Genomic DNA, 21,781 nt, shown 5'->3' on the forward strand with positions numbered 1-21,781 from the left:
AATACAGGTGGCATTGCTTGCATTTTGACAATAGATTCAAGCAATAGCATGAACAATATTTTCAATTAAACAAGGTGTTTTAGACTGTGGAGGTGGGGGAGTCTAATAAAAGATTTATTTTGCTTAACTTTACTCGTTGTCTGAATACTGAGTAAATTCTACTATTTTTACCATACGAAATGCATTTATTGTCAAGTGGATGATCCGTTTAACAAGAGCTGTCCATAAGACAGTGCGCTCGACTTTTCTCTGTGCTTGACTCTGAATTTGAGCTTTGCCAGTAAAAAAAAAATCCAAGTTAAAAAGGGGCATCTCTGTTAAAATTCAAACTATAGTTATGAGAATTGTGTCTCCTGGTGTAGACTTTGATAGTAAATAACTATTTTGAGTTTCAAGTCAAAAGCTTTTATAGTAACAGAGAAATTTGACTTTATCAATAATTTTAACAAAAAAATCTAAGTTAAAAGGGGCATAATTCTGTCAAAATTCAAATCAGAGTTATGGAGATTGTTTCTCCTGGTGTAGACATTTATGGAAAATAAGTATTTTAAGTTTCAAGTCAAAAGCTTTGACAGTATACAGAGATATTTGACTTTATCAAAAACTTTAACTAAAAATTCTAAGTTAAAAAGAGGCATAATTCTGTCAAAATTCAAACCAGAGTTATAAGAATTGCGTCTCCTGGTGTAGATTTTAATAGTAAATAACTATTTTGAGTTTCAAGTCAAAAGCTTTAATAGTAACAGTGTTATGGGGATTGTTTCTCTTGGTGTAGACTTTGGTAGTAAATAACTATTTTAAGTTTCAAGTCAATAGCTTTGATAGTAACAGAGATATTTGACTTTATCAAAAACTAACCAAAAATTCTACATAATTCTGTCAAAATTCAAATCAGAGTTATAGGGATTTTTTCTCCTGGTGTAGACTTTGATAGTAAATAAGTATTTTAAGTTTCAAGTCAATAGCTTTGATAGTAACAGTGATATTTGACTTTATCAAAAACTTTAACCAACGCCGATGCCGGGGCGAGTGCAATAGCTTTACATTTTCTTTGAAAAGTCGAGCTAAAAAAAAATATTCAACACTTTCAGCATTTTCTTTTTTTACTCAAATAATCTGAAATTGAATTTGAAATCCGAGTCATTAGATCAAGTGCTGTCTGATGATTTTTAATTATATGCGGTTCGCACCTACCGAAAACAAGGCGATTTGTAATTTATATACATCAATTTGGGACCAACAAAATTTTCTAAAGGTAAGCAATTAGTGGTACTTACTACAGGTACCGATGTCATCACAAAGCGAGGTACAATCTCGGCATGCTAATATACAAAATGACACGTCTGACAGCGACAGAAGCCTTTTTCGCACGTATTTATAATGAAGGCAATTAAGATAAATGAACATACTGGTTCTTTCATTTGTTTTTTTTTTTTATTTCTTATCTTATACATTTTCCCGAATATTCAAATAGTGAAACAGTACTGGAATAGTCATGAAGGAATATTCGTTGCCATCCCTAGTTTTTTCCTATATAAGTCTATGTAAAACTTGTGACCCCCGGGTCATTATTTGAACAATCTTGGTAGAGGACCAAAAGGCAATGCTACATACCAAATATCAAAGGCCTAGGTCCTGTGTGGTTTAAGACAATAAAATTTTTAAAGGTTTTTCCTATATAAGTCTATGTAAAAATTGTGATCCCGCCTGGATGGGGCCTCTTTTCACCCCAGGGGCACAATTTGAACAATCTTCATAGAGGACCATGAGATGATGTCACATGCCAAATATTAAGGCTCTATGCCTTGCGGTTTTGGACAAGAAGATTTATAACGTTTTTCCTTTTGGTTGCCATGGAGTTTTGTTGCATGGAATTCAATTCTTTGAACAATTTTGAAAGAGGGCCACCCAAAGATCATTCCTGTGAAGTTTGGAGTAATTCTGCCTTGTGGTTTTCAAGATTTTTTTAGGAAATGTTGACAGACGGACGGCGCATGCCGGACACTGATCGGTCACAAAAGCTCACCATGAGCCTTTGGCTCAGGTGAGCTAAAAATTATAACAGTATTGCATAGTACCTCATCTGAATCAAAGGGTTGTGGTTAGTGCTGGAACAAGTACTTCCTCATATCCTTTCTTCTGTTTCCTGAACGAACCGTCCGGCAACTGATACTTCTTGTTTGCCATTAAGTAACTGAAATGTGTGAAGGACAGGTCCTCAAGGTCAAATTTACTCACAAACCAAAGCTAGCTCCTGTAAATATTTAGTAAATGCATGTGTAAAAGCATACATGTGATACATCCCGGATTGTCTGGGATTGTCCTGGAAATTACATACTCGTCCTGGTGTCCCGGACAGGGTTGAAATGTCCCGGAAAAAATAAAAATATAGGAACAAATAAAAGTAATCCCAAAAGAACTTGTTTTAAATTGTTCAATTTTTACACAATAAACAGTCCGCGGTGTCACATTGTTTATTCCTAATCAGTTTCATGCCCTTGAGCGGGGCACGTGTTGATTAAGCCCGCTTTGATCATGCGACGATCTTTTGATGATACTGATTAAGTTACAGTCAGTTATTATGATGACACTGATTAAGAACTGACAGGATTATGCAATCAATAACTGTTTTATGAATTTATGATAAATTAGGAAGAAAAGTCGTAAATCTCTGTTTTTAGCACGTTGGCGGTAAAGCTACATGTAGCCTTTATGGAAGAGATTATTGAAAACGGTCAATTAAACGATAATTATTTTAAAAGGTTGTAATCATTTAAGATCTAGATCGATTGTCACACATATTCTAAATTAAAATGTTGAATGCTTTTGCCGACCGACCGATGAATATTGACCCGACTCCATATATTTTATATTGTCGATTTTTATCTACAAAATTTTTTTTATTCCTTTAAGGATTCAATTTAATTATTAGATAAATGTTTAAGCTTTAGAATAATACCAAATTAGCTAGAATCTAAATCACGATGACCTGGTTGATTCTACATATACAGTAAGTCTCGTAATTCTGTTCACCTTGGGAACGCAATAAATTCCCGTGCCGAACTATAGATGTGTATTACCTGTACATGTATTTACCTCCCTTAGAAAGCTAGACGACATTTGTAGCAAATAAATACAAGCGAGTAAACATTGTTTATCTCAGGAAACTTCATGTAATAGTATGATATTTTTGCATGAAACACGAATACCAATGTCACGGTGTATGTCCCGGACAAAAGGTAAAAATCCCGGAAATTTTAACTCAGAATCCCAGGAAACGTTCTGAAAAATTATGGCATGTATGGTAAAAGGTAAAATACATAATTTTGAAAATACTCTCTGAATGGTCTATACAGGTAAAGTTTGCATTTTGAAACTATGTTTGTCAGACCCAAAGTCCATTCAGTAATAATAGAGATAGAGTGAAAGTGCATCAAAACTTTAATCTGAAATTCTAAGTAAAAAGCTGGTACTGTGCAGACAAGGTCAAAACAGCTAATTTTGGCCCTTTCAGGGGCCATAACTCTGGAAAAATACTGGGATCTAGCCAGTTCAAGAAAGGAAACAAGATCTTCTGGTAAAACAAGTTGTGTGCAAGTTTGGTAAAATAAAATCATAATGAAAGCTGCTATTGTGCAGACAAGCAATTGTTGATGCAAAAAAACAGCAAATTCTGGCCCTTTAAGGAACAATAACTCTAGAACCCATGATGGGATCTGACCAGTTTTCGAAAGGAACCGAGATATCATGCCAATACAAGTTTTGTACAAGTTTGATCAAAGTGCTTGCAAAATGTGGTCTCTATTGTGTTCACAAGAAATTGTGGATGGCCGGCCGGACAGACAGATGAATGACGGACGCAGGGCGATCACAAAAGCTCACCCTGTCACTATGTGACAGGTGAGCTAAATAAAAAAATATACCAAGGTTGGGACGTAGAGGCTGATGCCAACACCCGGTCGAGTAGGATAGCTCTCCTTATACTTAGTATAGTCGAGCTAAAAAAACCATTTTGGCCTTTGACTTCCAAGTGCGACCTTGGCCTTTCAGCTAGAAGTCTGGGTTTTGCACATGACACAGGATTTCATTCAGGGAAATATTTGTGTTAACTGATATATTAATCCTATTTTGCATGACAAAGTTACAGACCAGACAAGAAAAAAAATTCTATCAAATTTTGAAGTGTAACCTTGACCTATAAGCTAGGGTTCTTGGTGTTGCATATAACATCATCTCGTCAAGGTAAACATTTATGTTGAGTAATATTGTAATCCCTTGATGGATAGTTATTGGCCGGACAGGAAAACAAGAGCTGTCCGTAAGACAGCCAAGCTCGACTATTCGAAATATTGTCACAGAAGCAGGAAATTATTACCCAAAATGTGAAATATCAAAAGAGTTTTAAGTTAGAAAGGGGACATAATTTGACCAAAATACATATCAGAGTTATGGGACTTGATGTTATCAACTAGTTTTATAACCCCGAAGAAACATGTTAAGTTTCAATTCAATATCTGCATTAGTTTTGGGGATAGTAACTTGCATGTAAAACTTTAACCAGAATTTTCTAAGTCCAAAAGGGGGAATAATTTGCTCAAAATACATGTTAAGAGTTATGGAACTTGACCCAGTCAGGTTGGTAATTGACCTAGAAAAAGAATAAATAGGTTTCAAAGCTATATGCCTTTTGGTAATAGTTGTATGTACTTGCACGCAAAACTTTAACCAGGATTTTCTAAGTCCAAAAGGGGGCATAATTTGCCCAAAATACATGTCAGAGTTATGGGACTTGGTGCTATCAACTAGTTCTATAACCCCGAAGACACGTGTGAAGTTTCAATTTAATATCTGTAGTAGTTTTGGAGATAGTTACTTGCATGTAAAACTTTAACCAGGATTTTCTAAGTCCAAAAGGGGGCATAATTTGCCCAAAATACATGTCAGAGTTATGGGACTTGACCCAGTGAGGTAGGTAATTGATATAGAAAAAGAAAAAATAAGTTTCAAATCTATATGCCTTTTAGTAATAGCTGTATGTACTTGCACGCAAAACTTTAACCAGAATTTTCTAAGTCCAAAAGGGGACATAATTTGGCCAAAATACATGTCAGAGTTATGGGACTTGACCCAGTGAGGTAGGTAATTGATCTAGAAAAAGAAAAAAATAAGTTTCAAATTTATATGCCTTTTAGTAATAGCTGTATGTACTTGCACGCAAAACTTTAACCAGAATTTTCTAAGTCCAAAAGGGGACATAATTTGGCCAAAATACATGTCAGAGTTATGGGACTTGACCCAGTGAGGTAGGTTATTGATCTAGAAAAAGAAACAAGAGCTGTCGGAGGACAGCAACGCTCGACTATTCAACAGCCTTGTCAATTGAATGAATACAAAAGTTGAAAAAGGGGCATAATTTTGTAAAATGCAAAGTAGAGGTATTGAACCTCTGTACTGCATGTCATATCATGACAGTGAACAAGTGTGTGAAGTTTCAATCCTTTCCAATTTGTGGATACTGAGATACCAGCTTACATACAAAAACTTAACAAAAAACTGCTATGTCAAAGGGGCATAATTTTGTAAAAATGCCAAGTACAGTTATGGGACCTTCACAGTGCATGTTAGATCATGACAGTGAACAAGTGTGTGAAGTTTCAATCCATTCCAATTAGTGGATACTGATATATCAGATTACATACAAAAATTTAACCAAAAACTGCTAAGTCAAAAAAGGGGCATAATTTTGAAAAAAAAGAGAGTAGAGTTATGGGACTTGCTTAGTGCATGTCAGATCATGATAGTGAACAAGTATGTGAAGTTTCAATCCATTCCCATTAGTAAGTACTGAGATACCAGCTTACATACAAAACCTTAACCAAAAATTTCTAAGTCGAAAAAGGGGCATAATTTTGTAAAAAAGCAAAATAGAGTTATGGAACCTGTGCAATGTAGATCAGTTCATCACAGTGAATAAGTGTGTGAAGTTTCAATCCATTCCCACAAGTGGTTACTGAGTTACCAGCTTACATACAAAACCTTAACCAAAAATTTCTAAGTCGAAAAAGGGGCATAATTTTGTAAAAAAGCAAAATAGAGTTATGGAACCTGTGCAATGTAAGTCAGTTTGTCACAGTGAATAAGTGTGTGAAGTTTCAATCCATTCCCACAAGTGGTTACTGAGATACCAGCTTACATACAAAACCTTAACCAAAATCGGGACGCGGACGTGGACGCAGACGCCGACGCCGACGCATGGGCGAGTGCAATAGCTCACTATTCTATGAATAGTCGAGCTAAAAATAAGTTTCAAATCTATATGCCTTTTAGTAATAGCTGTATGTACTTGCATGCAAAACTTAAACCAGAATTTTCTAAGTCCAAAAGGGGGCATAATTTGGCCAAAATGAAGGTCAGAGTTATGGGACTTGGTGCTATCAACTAGTTTTATAACCCCGAAGGCACATGTGAAGTTTCAATTCAATATCTGCATTAGTTTTGGAGATAGTAACTTGCATGTAAAACTTTAACCAGAATTTTCTAAGTCCAAAAGGGGGCATAATTTGCTCAAAATACATGTTAGAGTTATGGAACTTGACCCAGTGAGGTTGGTAATTGACCTAGAAAAAGAATAAATAAGTTTCAAAGCTATATGCCTTTAAATGATAGCTGTATGTACTTGCATGCAAAAACTTAACCAAGGTGTGACGCCGACGCCGACGCCAGGGTGAGTAGAATAGCTAGACTATTCTTCGAATAGTCGAGCTAAAAACCCTGTTGACCTTTGACCCCTAATATTGACCTTGACCTTTGAGCTAGGGCTTGTGAAATACTTGTGCCAAGTAATATTTAAATTCCTTAATGAATGACAGAGTTATGAACTGGACACATCCTGTTTATGCCACGTAAACATTTGACTGCCAAGTGTGAGCTAGGGGTCTCAAAGTTGTGTATGGTACAATATATATTGGAAGAACATTAACTGATTTAATCAAATTGCAGGTACTTTTTGAAACAGTTGATATAAGAGTGTTTTGTAAAGAAGTAGCTTAATTAGATACTTTTGATTTTTAGATGGATTATATAGTTAAAGGTAAACAAAATGTCAACATTTTTAGTTTTAATCTCAGTATTTATCAACAGATTTATAATCTTGATCAAATAAGTTTCATTACAACAATGTTAATTACTAAATTTATTTATTTACCGTCTGATTTGTTTGACATTACGTGTTTTACAGTTTAAATAATTGATTGTTTATTATTATGAGGTATATTTGTGCCAAGTAATCTTTTCATGGGTGGCAGAGTTATGAACTGGACAGGAAAAAGGCCCTGCTAACCTTTGACCCCCTATTGTGATCTTGACTTTTGAGCCAGGGGTCTGTCATGTGCATGATATGTTGTCTCATCATGGGGAACATTTGTTCCAAGTAATATTAAAATCCCTTCACAAATGACAGAGTTATGGACCAGACACTAAATTTTGAATGGACAGACAGATGGAAAAGTGCATTCCTATAGTAGGGGATTAATAATTCAATGCATCAAATGATTATGGCAGATGCAATTTTCCAAATATCAAACAAAACCTTTGTATTTCTATGACTGAACCATCTGTCTTCTCCTAAGCTTGCCCTTTGTTTTATCACCTTGTGTTATAAATCTATGTATCTGCTTATTTCGTTTAATTCTTCCCACTGCTCTGCCAACATATCCATCATTAACCTCTTACCTATGTGTCATCTGTATACATGGCCTCTATGTCTGCCGCTGCTTGACTTTTCCTTGCATGATCTCTCCTGGACCTCTCCCTCTTGATCTATAGCCTGAAGGGCTTGTAGAATCTTCAATAGTTGTGGTTTATTCTCAATCTTCTCTTTCTCATTCTGTGCCTGAGCCAGTCATGAACAGCAAAGGACTGAAAAAGAATTGTTTCAATCTCAGTAAAAAACCAGTTCTGAGCCAAGGGACAATGTGAACTTTATCTAATGATAACAAATGATCATTCAACAGCTGTATAACAAAATTAAGAACCTAGATGTCTGTATACCAAAGTTCATTTATCAGCTCAGTCCATCATTTCAATCTACTCATTTTTCTTGCAACTGGCAGACCAATTAATGTGACAGGAATACTCACACAACTGGTATACACCAAATGCACTGTTAATGCAGCAATTAAGCAATTCCAGTAATGAATGAAATACCCAGAAAGTTAGATTATGGTTACTTACTCATTCCTCTGTACTGTCTGAGGACTTCAATAAAAGCGAAGGCATCCACACCCAGCAGCATGACTAGTTGCTTCTCTGCTTCCCTGTAATCACAAGATGCCTGTAATATAAAATTCAAACATTAACCAATCAGAGCCAGAATCCAAACACAGTAACATGACTAGTTGGTTCTCTGCTTCCCTGTAATCACCAGATGCCTGTAATATAAAATTCAAACATTAACCAATCTGAGCCATAATCTAAACACAGTAACATTACTAGCTGGTTCTCTGCTTCCCGTAATCACCAGAGGATCTTCCCTATCTACACTCTGCTTCCCGTAATCACCAGAGGATCTTCCCTATCTACACAATTTAATTCCCTATCTACCTAGATGAGAAAGGGGCATCTAAGAATGGCTCTGCAGAGTTCCCTATCCAGGGGCATCTATCTAAGAGTTCCCTATCCAAAATAAAAACAATACTGTTTTGTAGCTTTAGTTTTACACTTTGAAGGACAGCAAGATCAAACGATCACAGGTTCAATCCCAGCGCAACTGGTAGGTTCGATCCCAGCCAAAGAGGTAGGTTCTGTGCCAGGCTACGGTCAAAGGTTGGATCCCAGCAAAAAGCGGTAGGTTCGATCCCAGGCCAAGTGATAGGCTCTCTGCCGGGATACAGTCACAAGTTCGATCCCAGCGAAAATTGGTAGGTTCGATCCCAGCGAAAAGCGGTAGGTTCGATCCCAGGCCAAGTGGTAGGCTCTCTGCCGGGCTACGGACACAGGTTCGATCCCAGGCCAAGTGGTAGGCTCTCTGCCGGGCTACGGTCACAGGTGCAATCCCAGCGAAAAGCGGTAGGTTCGATCCCAGGCCAAGTGGTAGGCTTTCTGCCGGGCTACGGTCACAGGTTCGATCCCAGCGAAAAGCGGTAGGTTCGATCCCAGGCCAAGTGGTAGGCTCTCTGCCGGGCCACAGTCACAAGTTCGATCCCAGCGATAATTGGTAGGTTCGATGCCGGGCTATGGTCACAGGTTCGATCCCAGCGAAAAGCGGTAGGTTCGATCCCAGGCCAAGTGGTAGGCTTTCTGCCGGGCTACGGTCACAGGTTCGATCCCAGCGAAAAGTGGTAGGTTCGATCCCAGGCCAAGTGGTAGGCTCTCTGCCAGGCCACAGTCACAAGTTCGATCCCAGCGATAATTGGTAGGTTCGATGCCTTGCTATGGTCACAGGTTCGATCCCAGCGAAAAGCGGTAGGTTCGATCCCAGGCCAAGTGGTAGGCTCTCTGCCGGGCCACAGTCACAAGTTCAATCCCAGCGATAATTGGTAGGTTCAATGCCGGGCTATGGTCACAGGTGCGATCCCAGCGAAAAGCGGTAGGTTCGATCCCAGGCCAAGTGGTAGGCTCTCTGCTGGGCTACGGTCACAGGTTCGATCCCAGCAAAAAGCGGTAGGTTCGATCCCAGGCCAAGTGGTAGGCTCTCTGCCGGGCTACGGTGAAAGGTTCGATCCCAGCGAAAAGCAATAGGTTCGATGTCGGGCTATGGTCACAGGTTCGATCCCAGCGAAAAGTGGTATGTTTGATCCCAGGCCAAGTGGTAGGCTCTCTGCCGGGCTACGGTCACAGGTTCGATCCCAGCGAAAAGCAGTAGGTTCGATCCCAGCCAAAGTGGTAGGTTCTGTGCCAGGCTATGATCAAAGGTTCGATCCCAGCAAAAAGCGGTAGGTTCGATCCCAGGCCAAGTGATAGGCTCTCTGCCGGGATACAGTCACAAGTTCGATCCCAGCGAAAATTGGTAGGTTCGATCCCAGCGAAAAGCGGTAGGTTCGATCCCAGGCCAAGTGGTAGGCTCTCTGCCGGGCTACGGACACAGGTTCGATCCCAGGCCAAGTGGTAGGCTCTCTGCCGGGCTACGGTCACAGGTGCGATCCCAGCGAAAAGCGGTAGGTTCGATCCCAGGCCAAGTGGTAGGCTCTCTGCCGGGCTACGGTCACAGGTGCGATCCCAGCAAAAAGCGATAGGTTCGATCCCAGGCCAAGTGGTAGGTTCGATGCCGGGCTATGGTCACAGGTTCGATCCCAGCGAAAAGCGGTAGGTTCGATCCCAGGCCAAGTGGTAGGCTCTCTGCCGGGCTACGGACACAGGTTCGATCCCAGGCCAAGTGGTAGGCTCTCTGCTGGGCTACGGACACAGGTGCAATTCCAGCGAAAAACGGTAGGTTCAATCCCAGGCCAAGTGGTAGGCTCTCTGCCGGGCTACGGTCACAGGTTCGATCCCAGCGAAAAGCGGTAGGTTCGATCCCAGGCCAAGTGGTAGGCTCTCTGCCGGGCTACAGTCACAAGTTCGATCCCAGCGATAATTGGTAGGTTCGATGCCGGGCTATGGTCACAGGTTCTATCCCAGCGAAAAGCGGTAGGTTCGATCCCAGGCCAAGTGGTAGGCTCTCTGCCGGGCTACGGACACAGGTTCGATCCCAGGCCAAGTGGTAGGCTCTCTGCCGGGCTACGGTCACAGGTGCGATCCCAGCGAAAAGCGGTAGGTTCGATCCCAGGCCAAGTGGTAGGCTTTCTGCCGGGCTACGGTCACAGGTTCGATCCCAGCGAAAAGCGGTAGGTTCGATCCCAGGCCAAGTGGTAGGCTCTCTGCCGGGCTACGGTCACAGGTTCGATCCCAGCGAAAAGCGGTAGGTTCGATCCCAGGCCAAGTGGTAGGCTCTCTGCCGAGCTACGGTCACAGGTTCGATCCCAGCGAAAAGCGGTAGGTTCGATCCCAGGCCAAGTGGTAGACTCTCTGCCGGGCTACAGTCACAGGTGCGATCCCAGCGAAAAGCAGTAGGTTCGATCCCAGGCCAAGTGGTAGGTTCGATGCCAGGCTACAGTCACAAGTTCGATCCCAGCGATAATTGATAGGTTCGATGCTGGGCTATGGTCACAGGTTCGATCCCAGCGAAAAGCGGTAGGTTCGATCCCAGGCCAAGTGGTAGGCTCTCTGCCGGGCTACGGACACAGGTTCGATCCCAGGCCAAGTGGTAGGCTCTCTGCCGGGCTACGGTCACAGGTGCGATCCCAGCGAAAAGCGGTAGGTTCGATCCCAGGCCAAGTGGTAGGCTTTCTGCCGGGCTACGGTCACAGGTTCGATCCCAGCGAAAAGCGGTAGGTTCGATCCCAGGCCAAGTGGTAGGCTCTCTGCCGGGCTACGGTCACAGGTTCGATCCCAGCGAAAAGTGGTAGGTTCGATCCCAGGCCAAGTGGTAGACTCTCTGCCGGGCTACAGTCACAGGTGCGATCCCAGCGAAAAGCGGTAGGTTCGATCCCAGGCCAAGTGGTAGGTTCGATGCCGGGCTATGGTCACAGGTTCGATCCCAGCGAAAAGCGGTAGGTTCGATCCGAGGCCAAGTGGTAGGCTCTCTGCCGGGCTACGGACACAGGTTCGATGCCAGCGAAAAGCGGTAGGTTCGATCCCAGCACAAGTGGTAGGCTCTCTGCTTGGCTATGGTCACATATTTGATCCCAGCACATGGTAGGTTCTCTGCATGGCTACACAGGACAAGGCAGTCTGAAAGACAGCTTAATCCCCCGCCACTGTTATCCTTCAAATAGTTTAGTGGTGGGGGATTAAAAATGTTTTTCTGAAATCAAAACAAACTTACAAAATGCATATAAATTCATCAACAACAATACATGCAGTTATCTTTTTTGGTTTGGAAATTAGTCGTGTAGCCCAAAGTCAGTGTAATGTAGGAGACCTGTCAAGTTGTTATGTCCAGAAAGTATATACCTAGTAGACTCAGGTTTTTCTTACTTACTTATTGCTAGATATGCAAGTCTTGCCTACAAAAGTTATTAATTCAAACATAACAAAAATTTAAAGATAAACATGAATGTACTTAATTAATTTCTGAAACTTAGTCCTAATGCTCTAGCAGTTCTGGAAATTCAAAAATTTAATGATAGAAACAAATGTACTTATTAATTTCTGAGTCTTGCCTATAAAAATTAATTCAAACTTACTAAAAATTTAAAGATAAACATGAATGTACTTAATTAATTTCTGAAACTTAGTCCTAATGCTCTAGCAGTTCAAAAATAAATAGAATGGATTAATGATGGGTGACTCACAGTCAGAAATTATCTATTAAACAATGCATGTGGGGGCATACATCCAATTAATAGATAATAACAAAGGAAAAGGCATCGAATCAACCCAACAAAAACCCAAAATTTTTCAATAGTTCTGGAAATTCAAAAATTTAATGATAGAAACAAATGTACTTATTAATTTCTGAGTCTTGCCTATAAAAATTATTAATTCAAACATACCAAAAATTTAAAGATAAACATGAATGTACTTAATTTATTTCTGAAACTTGGTCCTAATGCTCTAGCAGTTCAAAAATAATAGAATGGATTAATGATGGGTGACTCACAGTCAGAAATTATCTATTAAACAATGCATGTGGGGGTGCATACATCCAATTAATAGATAATAACAAAGGAAAAGGCATCGAATCAACCCAACAAAAACCCCAAAATTTTAAATAATATTGAAAATTCAAAAATTTTACGACAGAAACAAATGTACTTAATGAGGAAGATATCCAGTTGGCTTATAGCAGGTTAGTGATTCTACCCTGGTCATCTAGATATAGTCATGTCTAGGTTTGTAGAGGAAGAGTAGAACATATTTGTATATTAGAGTTCCTAATTAACCTTGAAATATCAATTAAAAAGTTATGACACCTTTGATCTGAGTATACATATCTGGCATACCAAGTTTGAAGAGTAAATCAGTATCTTAACATATAACCCTTCTTTGTCTTGTTCTTGACGGATACATTCTGAGCACATCACCGTTCCATTCCCTAAGATACCACCTAAGCAAATCATCAAAATCAGAGACCTGATCAACAACTGGTGGAAACACTGGAGGTTCATCACCATCTGTTGAGAAATACACAGTATACTCATCATTAATGAACGTTCTGTTCAAACACTCCCAAGTGTCAACAGTGAACGTCCTATCTAATCTGTCCTCCAATGACACTAACGTGTACGTGGCGTTCAGACTCTCCTCCACAGAGTCCTCGTTTGTCAACTCTATCACGTACGTAGTGTCCAATCTGCTGTCGTCTCCTACATCAACCAGCTCCGAGATAGTGGTTCGATCCCAAACAACCTGGTCATCCTCTGCTGCAGCTGTACCTTTATACCCAACACAACTCTTACCATCATCCTGCTCCAAATCAGTTTTACCTGTATACCTGCCAGAGTCCCTGTATCCCTGCTCCTCAACATTAACTTGCTCCTTATAGGGGCCAAGGAAGCTGAAAGTCAACGTTGGGAGCAACTCCAGAACAAACACGGGACCTGGCTGCTCTTGCACCATCAAGAGCTGGTCTGTGGTTCTAGGTAGAGCATTCTCTATGGGCTGTGGCTCACTCACAGACGGGAAAACGGGGCATGTCTCCTCCACCACAGCCTGACCAATATCCTGCGACTTGACTTCAACAGCCACCGGGGAAGAAGTCTCAACCGTAGGATAAGAAGAAAATGTCTCACCTACACCTTCATACCTGCCAGAGTCCCCAGCTCCTTCCTCGTCCGCACCAACTAGTTCCTTATATGGGCCAAGGAAACTAACGGTCAGTGTTGGGAGCAGCTCCGCAATGAACACGGGACCTGGCTGCTCTTGCACCATCAAGAGCTGGTCTGTGGTTCTAGGCAGAGCGTTCTCTATGGGCTGTGGCTCACTCACAGACGGGAAAACGGGGCATGTCTCCTCCACCACAGCCTGACCAACATCCTGCGACTCGACCTCAACAGCCACCGGGGAAGAAGTCTCAACCGTAGGATAAGAAGAAGAAAATGTCTCACCTACACCTTCATACCTGCCAGAGTCCCCGTCTCCTTCCTCGTCCTCACCAACTAGTTCCTTATATGGGCCAAGGAAACTAATGGTCAGTGTTGGGAGCAGCTCCGCAACGAATACGGGACCTGGCTGCTCTTGCACCATCAACAGCTGGTCTGTGGTTCTAGGTAGAGCGTTCTCTATGGGCTGTGGCTCACTCACAGACGGGAAAACGGGGCATGTCTCCTCCACCACAGCCTGACCAACATCCTGCGACTCGACCTCAACAGCCACCGGAGAAGAGGTCTCAACCGTAGGATTAGAAAAAGAAAATACCATCCCCTCACAACTTGGCACCGGCTGCACCAAGGACACAACCTCTACTGGCTCATCATCTGTCATCCACTCATTGGCCATGGAAGGAGTGGGCTCCTCACCCTCACCCTGGATCTCACTTCGAGTCACGATGACAGGCATCGGCTCAGAGCCTGAAATGATAAAACACAGCCTTGAACTATAAACAAGAGTGTCATGATGACCCTGGATCACTCACCCGAGTAATATGAGCTACATGTTTCAAATGTCAAACTGATACTAAAATATCAAACAATAGGGTCATGATGACTATGAATCGCTCACCTGAGTAATATGAGCCACATGTTGAAAATGCCAAACTGATGCTAAAATGTTAGAAAGTAGGTCAGAAGGCCACATTCATGGTCATTGAAAGTCAGTTAAGGACTGGTGTGCAAAACTGTACATGTCATTCAAATTTCAAGGCTGTATCTTAAAAAACAAGAAAGTAGGTCAGTAGGTCAAGGTCACGATCAAGTGACCCCTAATCACTTGAGGTCATCAGGTAATTATGATTAAACGGTCTAGGAAATATGATCTGATAATTTTTAAGTATTTATTCCTATATAACTCGTATAACATGTGACCAAGGGCAGTGCCTCTTTTCACCCAAGGGGAATAATTTGAACAATCTTATTAGAGATCTACTAAGCAATGCTACATACCAAATATCAATGTTAAATAGCTTTTCCTTTGATTTGACCAGGTGACCTAGTTTTTGATTCTGCATGACCCAGACTTGAACTTGATCTAAAGATCATCAAGATTAACAATCTGACTAAGTTTCATAAAGATACAGTCATAAATGTGGCCTCTACAGTGTTAACAAGCTTTTCCTTTGATTTGACCTAGTGACCTAGTTTTTCATCCCACCTAACCCAGATTTGAATCTGACCGTAAGATCATCAAGATTAACATTCTGACCAAGTTTCATTCAGATAAGGTCATAAATGTGGCCTCTGGAGTATCAGCTAGCTTTTCCTTTGATTTGACCTGGTGACCTAGTTTTTGATCCCAGATGACCCAATATCGAACTCGTCCAAGATTTTATTGAGGGTAACATTCTGACCAAGTTTCATTAAGACTGGGCCAAAATTATGACCTCTAGAGTGTTAACAGTCAAATTGTTGACGACGCCGCCGACACTGACGGCAGACAAAGGGTGATCACAAAAGTTCACCTTTGAGCACTTCGTGCTCAGGTGAGCTAAAAAAAAAAGAAAGTAGGTCATTAGGTCAAGGTCACAGTCAAATGACCCCTACTTTGGGTCATCAGGTAATTTTAATTAAACAGACTAGGACATATGATCAGATAATGTTTGAAGTATTTTTTTCTATATAACTCATAATGAGTAACACCGAGCGGGGCCTCTTTTCACCCCATGGGCATAATTTGAATAATCTTGGTAAAGGACCACTAGGCAATGCTCCATACCAAATATCAAAGGCCTTGGCCTTATACTTTCAGGCAAGAAGATTTTCAGATTTTTTTTTCCTATATATGTAAAACTTGGGACCCCCAGGGCAGGGCCTCTTCACCCAAGGGGCATAATTTGAACAATTTTGATAGAGGACCACAAGGAAATGCTACATACCAAATACCAAAGGCCTAGGTCTTGTGGTTTCAGACAAGAAGATTTTTAAATGTTTTTCCTATACAAGTCTATGGACGGGGCCTCTTTTCATCAGAGGGACATAATTTGAACAATCCATATAGAGGACCACTAGATGATGTCACATGCTAAATATCAAGGCTCTATGCCTTGTGGTTTTGGACAAGCAAGAAGATTTTCAGAAATTTCCCTATACAAGTCCATATAAACCATTCGATCACCTGGACGGAGCCATATTTGACCCTAGGGGGATAATTTGAACAATCTTGGTAGAGGACCACTAGATGATGCTACATACCAAATATCAAGGCCCAATGACCTGCGGTTTGGACAAGAAGGTTTTTAAGTTTTTCCTTTCCGTTGCCATGGCAACCAGAGTTCTGTATGGAATTAAATTCTTTGAACAATTTTGAAAGGGGACCACCCAAGGATCATTCGTATGAAGTTTGGTGTAATTCCGCCCAGTGGTTTTTAAGAAGAATTTTTTTTTAGAAATTGTTGACAGACGGACGATGGATGACTGATGATGGACACCGCACGACGGACATTGAGCGGTCACAAAAGCTCACCTTGAGCCTTTGGCTCAGGTGAGCTAATAAATATTGAATTCAAGCCTACACTTTAATATCTATGAAATAGGAGCTGTCTGTTGATTGAAGTATGGGGTCAAAATATTACCAGGAAATTTTAGACAAATGAAAATAAGAGGGCCAAGAATGCCCCGTATCACCCACCTGAGTGATACTGGTGTCAGTGGAAGTATATCATATGACATAAACAAATGAACTAGGAATAGGAATGTGTTTGCATTGCAGATTTGCAGAGTGAAAGAAAATCACAGGACATATCAAGGCAGTAGTGTAGAGTAAAAATAATCTTTTACTTTTCACTTTTGGTGTAGAACTGTGTGATAAATTTTGACAGGATGAAAAGTGTCAGAGTTTGAATTTTAAGTTTTTTTCTGGGCTGTACAGCACAGCCACAAAGAGTAAGCATTCAGTGCCAATATCAAAGATCTTTTTATGTAGTGCGGTCATTTCTAGAGTCAAAAACCTATTTGAATTGTCAAAGGTTCTTTTAATTTACCATATTATGCTTAAATACAGTGGCACTTCAATTTCAGGAATGTTTGAAAATGATTATTATCTATTTTAGTATAGCATACTGGTTTCCAGGTCTAAATTTTTTGTTAAGAGCTACACTTGTTGGAGTATAAACATGCACATGCATTTTTTTTTAATAGGGAAACTAATAGGGAAACCCATGAGACATGAGCCATAGTCACATAAAAATAACAAGAGCTGTCAGTGGACAGCGCGCTCGACTATTCTCAGTGCTTGATAGTATAATATAAGCAATGAGTAAAATTTTAACATAATCAGTCAAAATGCTTGATAGAGCTGCCTCCTCCTTTTTACAGACTGGGGTTATGATGGTAAACAAGTATGCAAAATATGAAAGCAATACATGTATCTCAATGGACTTTGAAAAAATATTTGGGGTGGTACGCAAACTTTAACATTTATTCTAAGTCGAAAAGGGGTCATAATTCAGTCAAAATGCTTGACAGAGTTGCCTGCTCCTTTTAACCGACTGGGGTCATGATGGTAAACAAGTATGCAAAATATGAAAGCAATTATATCTCAATGGACTTTGAAAATATTTGGGTGGTACACAAACTTTAACATTGATTCTAAGTCGGAAAGGGGCGATAATTCAGTCAAAATGCTTGATAGAGTTGCCTGCTCCTTTTTACACACTGGGGTTATGATGGTAAACAAGTATGCAAAATATGAAAGCAATATCTCAATGGACTTTGAAAATATTTGGGGCCATATGCAAACTTTAACATTTATTCTAAGTCGAAAAGGGGCCATAATTCAGTCAAAATGCTTGATAGAGTTGCCTCCTCCTTTTTACAGACTGGGGTCATGATGGTAAACAAGTATGCAAAATATGAAAGCAATATCTAAATGGACTTTGAAAATATTTGGGGTGGTACGCAAACTTTAACATTACAATACGCATATTCTTAGTCGAAAAGGGGCGATAATTCAGTCAAAATGCTTGATAGAGTTGTCTGCTCCTGTTTACAGACTGGGGTCAAGATGGTAAACAAGTATGCAAAATATGAAAGCAATATCTCAATGGACTTTGAAAATATTTGGAGAGGTACGCAAACTTTAACATTACAATAAACATATTCTAAGTCGAAAAGGGGCGATAATTCAGACAAAATGCTTGATAGAATTGTCTGCTCCTGTTTACAGACTGGGGTCAAAATGGTTAACAAGTATGCAAAATATGAAAGCAATATCGCAATGGACTTTGAAAATATTTGGGGTGGTACGCAAACTTTAACATTTGTGTGACGCTCAAGCTAACACCGATGCCGGGGCGAGTAGGATAGCTCCCCTATTCTTCAAATAGTCGAGCTAAACATGATAAATAAAGAACATGAATTGACTTTCACTGTTTTTATTCCGTATTTTGTTGTTACACAATACAGGGCAAAACTATCCTGGCATCATGTGTTCTCGACAGTCTAACAAAAACAGGTATATTTAAAAAATAAATAAGATAAATTCATCTTTCAAATTACCATTTCTTCAAAATTTTACCCCGTTCTGATTATCCTGCTTTAAAAAAATACACGTTTTTATTTTCGTTGAGTTCATAGTAGCACATTTTATCAGTGACCTACTTTTTAGTTCCAGGAAGCACCTGTCATATATTCCCGAGCTATATTTAGAAACTGATATTTTTACCATTTCTGTTAAAATCACTGTTGTGAAACTGTGTCATTGCAAAAAGTATATAATTCTGAAATATCACCTGTTTTATAAAAATAGCATTTTTCATTATTTTCTTAATATTTCTAAACTAAAACAATGGGTATGCACAAATGATATGGTTGCCCAGCAACTTATCTGACATTTGAAATAATTCGAAAACCCCAAATTGCTACAGATTTTTCAAAACCTACCCATATCAATATCTAAAGGCTATAGACTGAACTTCTTTTAAAAGTTAGCACTTTTCCTCTAAAATATTTCCTTTACAGATAGCCCTGATTTATATCTTAGAAAATAAATATGTGTTTCAGTACTTTCAGATAATGCCTATTGCTACTTTACGCAGTCCACATCTCTTACAGTTGAAATCAGGCAGATTGATGTCATCATGGTTTATTTTGATTGACTTCCGATGTAGAATTTTTGATAGCAGTAATGATGTTTGATGGAAGATTTATGGATAAATACCAATTTTTAAACCATGTTAAAAGTTACATTATGAATTTCTGACTTAATTACATAATTTGAAATCAGACTGAAACTGTCTTGCTATGACTCGAGGTAAACTGTTTATTTTTTCATTTTTAAAACAGCAGACACAATGTTTACACTCTTGTGTATTTACTTGTGAGGACTATGTTGCATGCAAAAATATACTGGCCGTTTCCATAATAGCTCGAGAATACATGACTTGTATGTCGAGAACACATGATGTCAGGATACAGTTACAGTTCTCAAACAATAATCAATATTTAAAATGTCCCCCAAAATCATGTGAATGTCCCCCTAAAATGCAAACATGTGGGATATCATGTCCCCCAAATGAAAAATCCTAGGGAAAACCCTGGGTCTCCAGGTCAAATCAAAGGAAAAGCTAGTTAACATTGTAGAGGCCACACTTATGACTACCTGTATATCTTAATGAAACTATGTCAGAATGTTGATTTTGATGATCCAGAGCTCCAGATAAGCTGCATATTTGCTTATTTACGCAATTAAAGTTGCAGACAACCCAACTGAATTCATACAGTGTGCGTACTGAAACGCAATTAGAATTCCTAATACCCAATTCATAAAAAATCGCCTGCGTATCACATTTTCCTTATTATAGAACAGGTACAAGACGATAACGCTACAAGACAAGTGACTGCTTATACCTCACCACAGAGCAGGTTGCTATTTATTTGGACGCTTTTTAAACAATTTTTCACGCCAATAAGATTTAAGAGGGGATAAAAGAGGTCGCAAAAAAACACTGCTGCAGCACAAGTGGGATATTTTGCAGTTCAACAAAGGGAGTTATCTGTTAGTGACGATGTAGTGTCGCAGATACTGGATGACATCTTATGGGAGAACACATATTGCTGTGAACATTTGATTGTTTGTTTTGGGTTTTACGCCGTTTTTCAACAGTATTTCAGTCATGTAACGGCGGGCAGTTAACCTGACCAGTGGTCCTGGATTCTGTACCAGTACTAACCTGTTCTCCGCAAGTAACTGCCAACTTCCCCACATGAATCAGAGGTGGAGGACTAATGATTTCAGACACAATGTCGTTTATCAAATAGTCACGGAGAACATACGCCCCGCCCGAGGATCGAACTCACGACCCCGCGATCCGTAGACCAACGCTCTACCTACTGAGCTAAGCAGGCGGGCTATTGCTGTGAACAGGTGAACACATCTGGATATTGATCTCCGGCTGCATTTAAAGTGAAAGAAAAAATCCAGCACTGAACAAAAATATCTGGTACTACAAATTAAAATACAAGGAGCTGCATTCAATAAACGCTTGATGCCCCCAGTGGCATCCTTGTCGATACGAAGCAACCTAAGTTCAAAACGAGGTCAAGGTCAAACTGAGGTCAGGTGATGTTTGAAGATGAGGAATGGTCACAGGTTACATCTGTATTAGTATCAATTCATTCTTGTAAGTGGTATTAATGCTAGACGGAACGGTCCAAGAGATGTCCCATATAAAGCAACCAAAGTCCAAAATGAGGTCAAGGTCAAGATCAAACTGAGGTAAGGTGATGTTTGAAGATGAGGAATGTTCACAGGTTACATCTGCATTAGTATCAAGTCATTCTAGCAAGGGGTATTCATGCTAGACGAAACGGTCCTATTTGGTTAACCAAGGGATGGCCCATATAAAGCAACCCAAGTCCAAAATGAGGTCAAGGTCAAGGTCAAACTGAGGTCAGGTGATGTCTGAAGATGAGGAATGTTCACAGGTTACATCTTCATTAGTATCAAGTCATTCAAGCAAGGGGTATTGATGCTAGACGAAACGGTCCCATTTGGTTAACCTCGTACGGACGGACGGACGGACAGGACGATCACTATATGCCTCCGCATCAGTAGATGCCGGGGGCATAACAAGCATGTAAACAAGAGCTGTCCGTAAGACAGTGCGCTCCACTTTTCGGGGATTTGACAGTAAAATGAATAAATGTCTGTAAAGGAAGATACACCAAGGGGCATAATTCCATCAAATACACAAATTAGAGTTATTATGATTGTTACAACAAATGTAGATGATGATGGTAAAGATAATATTTTGAGTTTCAAGTCATTATCTTATATACTGTAAAATCATTTAATTTCGTGGGCATGAAATTTCGTGGTTTTGGTCAAAATGGCAATTTCGTGGGGATACGAATTCGTCGATATCAACTTTTGAACATAAAATGAATGGGAATTTTACTTGTTCGTTGGAATTAAATTTCGTAGATTGACTCAACCACGAAATCCACGAAAATTAGTCCCCCACGAATATTAATAATTTAACAGTAGTACCAAAGTTATGTCCAGAAAACAAAGTTTGTTAAAAAAATTTAAGTATAAAATCAAATTTGGTCAAAAATACAAATCAGAGTTAACTAGCTCTTCCTTTGATTTGACCAGGTGACCTAGTTTCTGACCCCACATGACCCAGATTTGAACTAGACCTATATATCAT

The 21,781-nt window shown here is 40.0% G+C and overlaps 1 protein-coding gene across 4 annotated transcripts in view; it reads right to left on the reverse strand.

Moving 5' to 3' along the window:
* LOC123537897 (uncharacterized) overlaps positions 1-21,781 on the reverse strand; it is a 48,335-nt gene that overhangs the window by 12,618 nt on the left and 13,936 nt on the right. For 3 of the 4 annotated variants that reach the window (XM_053530321.1, XM_053530324.1, XM_053530323.1), the window contains exons 2-4: positions 8,233-14,546; positions 7,732-7,917; positions 2,079-2,194 (exon numbers count right to left, since the gene is read on the reverse strand). In XM_053530321.1, the coding sequence (XP_053386296.1) occupies positions 13,006-14,546 (1,541 nt within the window). In that variant the 3' untranslated portion in view covers positions 2,079-2,194; positions 7,732-7,917; positions 8,233-13,005. Of the gene's footprint in view, positions 1-2,078; positions 2,255-7,731; positions 7,918-8,232; positions 14,547-21,781 lie in introns of all 4 variants that reach the window. The other variant, XM_053530322.1, reaches the window with a different exon arrangement.

This window comes from Mercenaria mercenaria, chromosome 18, assembly GCF_021730395.1.
Source record: "Mercenaria mercenaria strain notata chromosome 18, MADL_Memer_1, whole genome shotgun sequence".
In the NCBI taxonomy this organism is placed as follows: domain Eukaryota; kingdom Metazoa; phylum Mollusca; class Bivalvia; order Venerida; family Veneridae; genus Mercenaria; species Mercenaria mercenaria.